The 8,852-nt window shown below is 64.7% G+C and overlaps 1 protein-coding gene across 4 annotated transcripts; it reads right to left on the bottom strand.

Moving 5' to 3' along the window:
- Window positions 1-353: 353 nt before the first annotated feature.
- On the bottom strand, window positions 354-8,831 carry SUN2 (Sad1 and UNC84 domain containing 2). 4 transcript variants are annotated; one of them, XM_083813824.1, is made up of 18 exons: window positions 8,683-8,831; window positions 8,170-8,308; window positions 7,659-7,834; window positions 7,397-7,531; window positions 7,172-7,267; window positions 6,630-6,723; window positions 6,443-6,513; window positions 6,106-6,236; window positions 5,701-5,892; window positions 5,542-5,619; window positions 5,403-5,446; window positions 5,058-5,223; window positions 4,737-4,964; window positions 4,048-4,132; window positions 3,846-3,961; window positions 3,368-3,535; window positions 3,115-3,207; window positions 354-2,610 (listed from the first exon to the last, which is right to left on the bottom strand). In XM_083813824.1, exons 2-18 carry the CDS (start codon window positions 8,286-8,288, stop codon window positions 2,497-2,499), a joined length of 2,106 nt encoding a protein of 701 aa, XP_083669950.1. In that variant the 5' UTR covers window positions 8,289-8,308; window positions 8,683-8,831; the 3' UTR covers window positions 354-2,496. The 4 variants fall into 4 exon arrangements, with proteins under 4 accessions (XP_083669950.1, XP_083669951.1, XP_083669948.1 ...); XM_083813825.1 differs by having other exon boundaries at window positions 7,659-7,831; XM_083813822.1 differs by having other exon boundaries at window positions 5,701-5,931; window positions 8,683-8,830.
- Between the last annotated feature and the right edge of the window lie 21 nt (window positions 8,832-8,852).

The following is an 8,852-nucleotide window of genomic DNA, read 5'->3' as shown; positions in this document are numbered from 1 at the left end:
GTGCTCTGCCCTCTGCCTGTCTTCATCCCCAGCCCGAGGCCCGACACCCCGTCCCTTTCCCCATTTATTGCCCGTGGCGGTTTTAGGCCCTGAGGTGGCCTTGGTGTGAGCCTGCCTCTGGCCCCCCCTGCTCAGGCAGCTGCAGGTAAGCACAACAACCGCCCAGCTCAGCAATTCCTGCCCCGGCGGTGCTGAGCAGACGCTGCCCTCGTGCCAGAGCCTCCCCCCAAACGCAAAGCAGCTCTGCTTCGTGGCACGGAGAGCCAAGGCGGGCACGGTGACAGCTGTAGCACAGCCAAGGTCTGCCTCATTCCCCCAGCACGTTCACCTGCAAAACAACCCAACAACTCTCGGTAGTTTTGATATAATTTATTTGTCTTGGTCTTTTTTTTTCTTTCTTTGCATAGGCATAAATTACAATCTGGATTAAAAAATAACATGAACAAAACAGTGCAGCATTTGCAACAGGCTACAGCATCAAGTACAGATTCCTCTCCTGCCTGTAACCAGCCAGCTATGCAGGGCTGATTTGTAACACTGGTGGAGGGCAAGCCCGGAACGAGGGAGGATAAAGGAGGAAAACGGAGTGGAAATGGAGTAAATAGGGGAAGTCTGCTCTGCCAGCTGCCTCTTTTTTCTCCTGCCTCACCTGGTGCATCGGCAGGAGGGTTAAATAAACCCTGGGCAGGAGATGCACTGTGCTGGAGCAGCACCTTTACGCGCCCTCTTTTCCCCTTGCAGCTCAGGGAAGCGTTGCACCTCTCACCTGCACGCCCCTTTTACAAAGCATCGTCTCTTGGGCAAACACCCTGCGTGCCCTCGTGGTCCAAGGGAAAAAGCTGCAGGCACGGGGGCCAGAAGGGACGTAAGGAAAGGCTTTCCAGCCCAGTGCCTGTGGCATTTCCTCCAACAGCTGGCTAACCGTAAGCGAAGGGAAGAGCTTTCCCGTCCCCTCTCTGTTTCTCACCAGAATAAACACAGGAACCGCTCTGCCAGGTCTGGGACAGGTCTGGGCACTCCCAGCAGCATGGCTGCGTGTGCAGGGTGCTCACAGGAGCCGTGACTCCGAGGCGAGCAGGCAGCTGCAGACGAGCTTAAAATAACTCAGGCCGCGGATGCCAAAAGCTGAGGCTCCGTGCTCGATATAGGGGAGGATTTCTCTCCATGGGATTTGGCCGCGGGGCTGCTTTCTCCTGGCAGGGGGGGCCTCCCAGCTCTCCGTGGGGTGATTTTAACCGGATTATTTAACCGGGTGATTTTAACCCCTGGGGCCAGCACGGCCCCGTGCCCTCCTCTACACCCCGTGCCCTGCAGCTCTCCAAGCAGAAAGACCAGAACTGACTCTCAGTGCCCCCCCCAGTGCCTGGGAGGATGACGCCAGCATCCTACAGGGCTGAAACACTACTCACGAGCCCTTCAGATTTATTTTTTTTTTTTAAACTAAACGCAAGACAAACATTGAGGTTAGAAACACTACCCAGAAACATGAGCTGAGTTAGAAACCAGGCGTGCTGCGGGCTGGTGGGGTTGCCTTGCGTCCCCTGTCTCCCACAAAGCAGCTAGGGACAGAGAAAATTGCGGGGCAGCAGGTCCCAGCAATAGCTGCCTATACACACGTGCACCGGAGGACGGCCTCCGGAGCCAGGAGTGCTGCTGGCACCCCGTGGAGGTCCCTGTCCCAGCGGTCCAGCCTTGCTCAGCTTCTTTTAGCTTATCCCACGTGCGTGCGTGCCCTCGTGCTAAGCAAAGCCCTAGCCCCACTGCGCGTGGAAGCCGCTCGCCCGAGCGGTCCCGCGTCACAGACCGGCCTCCGCTTACGCAGAAATTGCGTGGAAAAAGCTTTTTCCTTTGTTATTACAAAAAAAAAAATCCCCAGCACCCTAACCAGAAAATAGCCCCCCCCCCAACCCCTTAAAAAAAAAAAAAAAAGAAGGAACAAACCCATGGGGGAAGCAGTTTTCAAAGAGCATCCTCAAGGTTAACAACGGGCAGCATCGCCGAGACCCGGCGGCACAGGGCTGGCTTTGCAACCCAACCTGCTGCGTTCTCCCCTCCTGCTGCCCCCTGCCTCTACTTTTATATTAATACTTCATTAATACTGTTAATGATTCCCCTCTGCCAGCCCGGTATCGAAGCTTTTGAGGTCTTTAAGAGCTCGAGAAGCACAGAGGGGAGGCACTGCATTGCTCCCCAGCCCGCGCGAAGCCCACCGCAGAACTGCCCCCAGCCGCGGGAAGGGTGCGTGTGCCACCAGAAAGGGGGGAGCCGCCCGGCCCCAGCAGAAAAAACGAGCTTCAAGAAGTCAAAAGTGTCCGAAATGCACCGAAAGCGACCCCGCCGCGTGGGGTGCTCTCGCCTCACCCCCTTTGCAGGCAAAAAGTCCTCTCCTCCGCAAGCAGCAGCGCAGGCAAGGCGAGGGGCGGGGGGGGGGTGGGGGGGAACTCCTCCGGCACCCCGGCACGTCTCCGTCCGAGCCCCCGCCGGCAGCCAGGGGGGTCAGTGCGCCGGCTCCCCGTGCACGCGGAAGCGGTAGATGCAGGTGTACTCGGGGTGGCCCCAGTTGCTCAGCACCCGCAGCTCCACCAGCTGGAAGGCGCCCACGTCGTCACCCTTGGGGACAGAGGAGGTGGGTCACAGCACCGCGGTGGTTGAGATGGGATGGGACACGGAGGCCGCCAAGCCCTGCTCCAGCAGGGCCACCCAGGCTGCCCAGGCGGCTTTTGGAGGTCTCCAGGCAGGGAGAGTCCCCAGCCTCTCTGGGCAGCCCTGTCCTCTCTGCACCCTCCCCTCAGGGATCCGCACACAGGGCTGGGACCCCCCTGAGCCTCCTCTTCTCTCCTCACAGGAGAGGCGTGTTGGTGGGGAGGTGCCACAATAGGAAAGAAAACCCCACCTGAGCATCTCCCGAACGTGGGAGCTACAAGGGAGCGGGAAGGGCAGCAAGAGGCAGCTCCCAATGAAAGAAAGGCTCAAGGTGGCCACCTCCCCGTGCCCCAGTTCACAGGCTGAGGGCTCTGAGGACAGGGGGACCACACAACCCACCCCACATCCTCACCACCACCACCCCATTTCCCTCCTGCGGTTCTGTGCTCCGACAGCAGCGCCGCGCCTCACCTCCAAGAGGAACGTTTGGATGGGATTGCCGTCCTGGTCGTAGGTGAAGCGCCCCAGGAGAAGGCCCTCCTCCTCTCGCTCCTCTTTCAAGCCCTACGGGGAGCAGGGAGGCAGAAAGGGAGAGCTGGGGGTGGGCAGCGTGGCCAGGTTGGGAGAAGGAGACGGAGGCATGAGGCTCCCCAGCCTCCCGTCCTCCACCACAGCGTCCTCCACCGCGGTGTCCTCCCCAGCCTCCCCCCTGGGCTCTACTCACGTAGACGGTGAAGTCCTTGGGGGCGCTGGGGATGGTCCCCTGGGGCGAGAGGGCTCTGGGGACGTGCTCCAGCGTGACGGCCGTGGGGCGGATGAGGCTGGAGAGGCGGATGACGGCGAAGCCCTGGGAGCCGCGAAACGCCCAGCAGTTCCCAGGGTTGACGTCTGGCTACGCGCGCGGGAAGGGGAACAGCAGCCCTTAGGTATCAGCAGCAACCTTACCCCCTTATCACTGTTTTCTTCCTCCCACCTCCACCAGCCCAACCGCTTGCCTTTTCACACCCAGCACCCACCTTCCAGTACAAGCGTCACCGCGGCTGCATGGGGCAGTGGGTGCTGCAGGAAGGCTGCGGCATCGCTCGCTGCCACCCCAGCGGGCTCAAGCAACTGCAGGAAGCCTGACTGCAAACTGCCCCCATGCAAAACCCTGCTGAAACCCCTCAAGGACACCCATCTCGCCCCGCTCCCCGGGTGCCCACCTGCAGGATGACGCGCGGGGACTGCGAGTGGTACCACAGGGGGATCCCGAACAAGCTCAGCAGCGCCGTCCTCGTCTCGTAGGTTTCGGAGCAGCGCGTGTTGATGACGCTGGCCCCTGGCACGGCGAGGGGAGGGCAGGGGTAAGCTGAGCACCAGCACCCCACGGAACAGCCCTCCCCCAGCTCGCCCCCCGCCACCTACCCGCCGACTCCAAGGCATAGTCGACCATCCCCACGCGGTCCTCGCTGTAGCGCTTCAGTGCCTGGTCTACGATGAGGTGCACTTGCTGCAAAAGGGGGGGGAACAGAGGGGTGAAGTCAGGGCGAGGGGGTCCTGCCCCCTCCCCGGGGCCTCCAGCCCACGGGGCCAGAGCCCTTCCCATGGAGCAGGCGGGCGATGAATCAGCGCGGCAAAAACGAGAGGACATGCACTTGGCTGCAAAGCCTCATTAGAGGTTGCTAAAAATACCCCCGCTGAAAGGAACTGTGCAAGGGAAGGGGCAGAGCCCGGGCTCGCCCTTCCCAATGCCCATGGATGTGAGGGCCCTGGCCAAGGAGGGGGACAGGGACCAGGCCCAAGCATGGCCCCCCCAAATCTGAGATCCCAGCAGGGCACTGGGCGTCCTTTGGGAGCCGAACCCATGTACATGAAGCCCGTGCAGGCTGCGGGCCCTGCCAGTCCCGCTCGATCCCACCCTCGGCAGGGACCTGCCAACGAATCTTTCCAAAGCAAACAGCCTCATTTTTTCCTGTGGTGTCATTCTGCCGAAATACTTTGCCCCAAGTGACTCAGCACCGCTGCTAGGGACGGGGTAACCGAGGCAGCCCAGGCCGTTTGTGAGCACTGTGGGGTCCCCAACCCACGACTGTCACCGTGTCCCTGGGGCTCACCTCCTCCGTCACCCCCCCGGCACCCCCTGGCCGCAGGGCCACGCCGATGCCGGCCGAGGCCTCCCGCGCCGACAGCCTGCGCTCCTCCTGCACTTTGGCCAGGATCTTGCGCTCCAGGGCCTGGAGCTCCGCGTGCAGGTCCTCCCGCTGGAGGACGAGGGCGGCCGCGCCGTCCTGGTGGGGCTGCGACAGGAACCGGCCGATCCACGCCGGCATCTGGGCCTCCACCTGAAACCGTCGCGGCAGAGCTCAGCCCCTCACAGGGGCCGGGACCCTCGCCCCCGCCGAAAAGTGCTTGGGGGAGTGGGGTTCGGGACTCACGTCAGCCCGCAGCGCCTTGAGCTGCTCCAGCAGCCCCTCCACGTGCTTGCCCATCGCCTCCTGGTCCGACTTGAGCCCCGCCAGCTCCCTGCGCAGCCCCGCCACCTCCTGCTCCAGCTCGCCCATGGCCTGCTGGAAGCCGCCTCGCAGGTCCTCCCGCACCGAGCTGCGCCACGAACAAGAGAAACACAACAAAATGTCTGCACCGAGGCACCTCCGTGCCGCTTACCCCCATGTTCACCCTCATTTCCCTTGAGGCTGTGCCCCCACCCCGAGCAAAACAGGCCCGGATCCCCCCGGAGCACCTCAGCAGGGGTTTCTCCCTGTGCTGCCATGCGCCATTACCTCTGCCACCCCGAATTCAGCTCGAGCAAGCGGGCCTCCATCTCCTGCCAGCACAAGGAGGAACAAAAATCCGCGTGAGATCTGCAGCGGCGGCGGCAGCGAGCTCACCCCACGTACCACCGGGCGTGCGTCCCCTTACCTGTGAGGCACGCGCCATCTTCTCCAGGCGCCCGTCCATATCCCTCTGCACCTGGGCTCGCAGGGCATCCAGCTCCCCCTGCGGGGCGAGGACAAGGAGGGGACATCAGAGCCTGTCCCCTCGCACCCCCACACCTCGGCCACCCCTCACTCTCCTCACCTGAAGGTGTCCGGCCATGTCACCTCGGAGCTGCTCCTTCATCCCCGCCTCGTGGCGGCTCAGCAGCCCCTCCAGCAGCCCCAGGATGTCCCCCGGGGGTGGCTCGCTCCCCGTTGCCGCCGCCGCCGCTCCTCGTCGCAGCTCCCACCGCGACACCTCGGCCTCCAGCGCCTCGAAACGCTTCTCCAGGGCCTGGAAGCGAGCCAGGAGCCGCTGCTCCCCCCACAGCCCCTGCGGCGGGGAAGGCAAGGCGCCATGCAGCCCCCCCATGCAGCGTCCTGTTCACCTGCTGCTCCCCAGGAGAGCTGGGAAGCTCCCTGGGGAGCTTTGGGGACTCTTCCCCCCACCGTGGACCCTCTGCCTGCCTCACCCCCCAGTGTAACTCCTTTGGGTGCCGCGGTTTACCTGGTCCAGGGCGGTCACGTCTCGTTCCCCAGGCACGTCGGAGGAGGATGCGGAAAGCCGTGCAGCCCCCCACCACGGGAACACGGGGAAGCTGTGCGTCGACAGGCCGTACGGGTAGAAGTACCAAGCTCCTGGGGACGTGGGATTACAAGATGATTAAACAGGGGGATGGCAGTGGGGACAGAGTGGACATGCCACACTGAGCCGGCTACCGTCCCATCCCCGTCACCCCCAAACCAAGGTCCAGGAGGAGCACGCTGTCTCTCCAGCCCCACACCACCACAGCACGGCCCCAGACCTCAGGGCAGGGCATGAGGGGACCATGGGGCCTACTCACCATAGGCGGCGGCAGCGAGGAGCAGGAGCAGCAGCAGCAGCAGCAGGGACTTCTTCAGCCGCGGGTAGCGCCTGAAGGAAGAGGGCTGTGGATGCATCCCGCAGCAGTGGGATGGGGCCCCGTGGGGCATCCGCTCGCAGGGGGCTGCGGTCTCCCCATGCTTCCCCCACCCCGGGGCCCTGCTCACCTCGACAAGGGGACGCGTGCCAGCTGGGGAGCCCGGCCGGCCAGGCGGTGCCAGGCGGCGCCCACGCAGGAGAAGAGCCACCCCACGAACCGGACTGGGGAGGGAGGAACGGGGCTCAGAGAGGATCCCAGCAGGGCTGTCCCCTCTGCCCCCAAGGCTGCTCTTCGGAGGAAGACACCCTGCGTATGGGCTAAACGGTGCTCCGGCAGCGGGGCCACCCCTTCCCTCCACATCTCGAGCTTGTGAGAAGTAGAAAACGCCAACCACTGCGTGCATTTAGGGTCAACAACATGCGAGTGCAGCAGCCCTCCAACATCTCACCCACACCACTGCCCAGCTCCGCTAACAGCCCTCGTGCCGCCACCACCACCCCTCCTGCACCTCCCCAAACCCCGCTGCTGACATTGTCCCTTCTGCGACTTGTGTTTATTTTTATTAGCGACACCTAAAGGGAGAACAAGCCTCCACGTGGGGAGGGGAGATGCCAGCAGGGAACAAAGCTGCCTCCAGAAACACCCCCCCTGCACCCGGACCCCACTCACCCGGCGAGGTGAGGACCTGCCAGAGGAAGGAGCCGACCCTGGAGGCCGCGGACCTCAGCCCTGAGCCGGAGCCGCTCTGGCCAGAGTAGAAGTGACCTGGAGAGGCAGCAAGACGTCAGGCAGCACCCTCACCCCTGCCCTTCACCATGTGCGAAGGCTTTGCATGGGGGTCAGGGTGCAGGAGGGGGCTGGCCACAACCTGGGGGCCCGCCACTGCGTCCCTACCAGCGTAATCGTCCTCCGAGGAGTACCCAGACGAGGAGGCGTAGGTGTCGTATGTCTTGCTCTCCAGCAGCCCGTTGATCTTACTGGACTCCGTGTCCCCTGTGCCTCTTCTCCTCCTCGTGGAGAACTCCCCACCTGTGTCCCCCCCGCCAAAAAAAAAAACAACCCCACAGCGTCCCCTCAGAAACCAGCCACCCCAAAAACACCTTGGGGCGCCCCAACACCACGGGGAGCCCCGGCTGCTACGGGAGGGCGGGCTCACCCCAATAAATGCTTCTGTCCAGGGGATCGTCCAGCCCGGAGGTGCCCAGGGCAGACAGCCCCCGGCTGCCCCCCAGGTAGGACTCGCTCATCATGGACTCGCTGTAGTAGGAGGTCTGGGTGCTCGGGGCGGGGGACAGCCGCTTCGTGCTGCTCGATTTCCTCCGGACCGTCCTGCTGGGGGGCGAGAACCGGCTCGTCGGCACCGTACCGCGGCGGATACATGGTGGGGGGGGGTGAGAGGCCGGCCCCGGTGCCCACGTCCCTGCCCGCCCCAGCTCTGGGACAGCGCAACCACTGCTTGCGAAACCCGCTGCCACCGGCCCCTAGGTGGGGAGCCCCCGGCCCCGCTTCCGCTCGCACCGCTGCGGTTTTCCGGCGCGGCGCGCTTGCAGCGCGCTTCCCTCCCGCCATCGAGCCGGAGGCTGCTGGGAGCGGGCGTGCAGGGCGCAGGAGAGCCCGAGCACCCCCCTGTCCGTCCGTCTGTCAGTCCGTCCGCGCCCCCCCCGTACCTGCCGGTGCTCTCCTTGAAGGGCGTCTGGTGGCCCCCCAGCAGGGAGCTGCTGCTGGTGGCATCCTCGTCCCCGGGGTAGTAGCGCGAGGTGACGAGGCGCTGGCTGCGGCGTGACATGGCGGGGGGACGCGGCTCACCTGGGGGGGCACGCAGAGGGGCGGGGGTCAGCCTGGGTGTGCGGGGGGGGCACCCACAATGAGGGGACAGCCGCATTTCGGGGACGCCCACAATGACGGGACGCACACACTTCGGGGACACCCCATGCAAGCGGGGGGCAGCAGGGAGGTCGCGGGGTGCCCAAGGGGCAGCAGGGATGGGACCAACCCTTGGGGTGGGGGCTCCTCGCCCCCTCCCCTCCCACCTCCCCACCCAAAAGGGCACCCCCTCACGCTACCCCCATTGCCACAACACCCCCTGCAACCCCCCCCCCTCCACCCCAACCCCACCCCAACAAGCCAGCCCCCCTCCACCTCCCCCCTCCCCAAAACACCCCCCCGGGCCCCAAACCCACCGGGTGCCAGGGGCGCAGCCCAGAAGCAGCAGCAGCCCAGCGGCCCCCCCCCGGCCCTGCTGCCAGCTCCTCGCCGCTCCCTTTTGTTTTGCAGCCGCTGCCCCCCCCCCGCTCCTCCTCCCCCGCTCCCCCCCCGCCGCCCCGCCCCGTGCACGGCGCGCGCGCGCCCG

Source organism: Anser anser (genome assembly GCF_964211835.1).
Source record: "Anser anser genome assembly, chromosome: 1".
In the NCBI taxonomy this organism is placed as follows: Eukaryota; Metazoa; Chordata; class Aves; order Anseriformes; family Anatidae; genus Anser; species Anser anser.
This window is presented reverse-complemented; position numbering and strand designations above follow the sequence as displayed.

Coding starts and splice junctions, on each gene's coding strand:
- SUN2 (XM_083813822.1), bottom strand. CDS start 8,288: ATGTCACGCCGCAGCCAGCGCCTCGTCACCTCGCGCTACTACCCCGGG. Junction 6,724..7,171: donor GCAGGTCCTCACCTCGCCGG/GTGAGTGGGGTC, acceptor CTCCCTCCCCAG/TCCGGTTCGTGGGGTGGCTC. Junction 2,611..3,114: donor TCCAAACGTTCCTCTTGGAG/GTGAGGCGCGGC, acceptor TCTGTCCCCAAG/GGTGACGACGTGGGCGCCTT.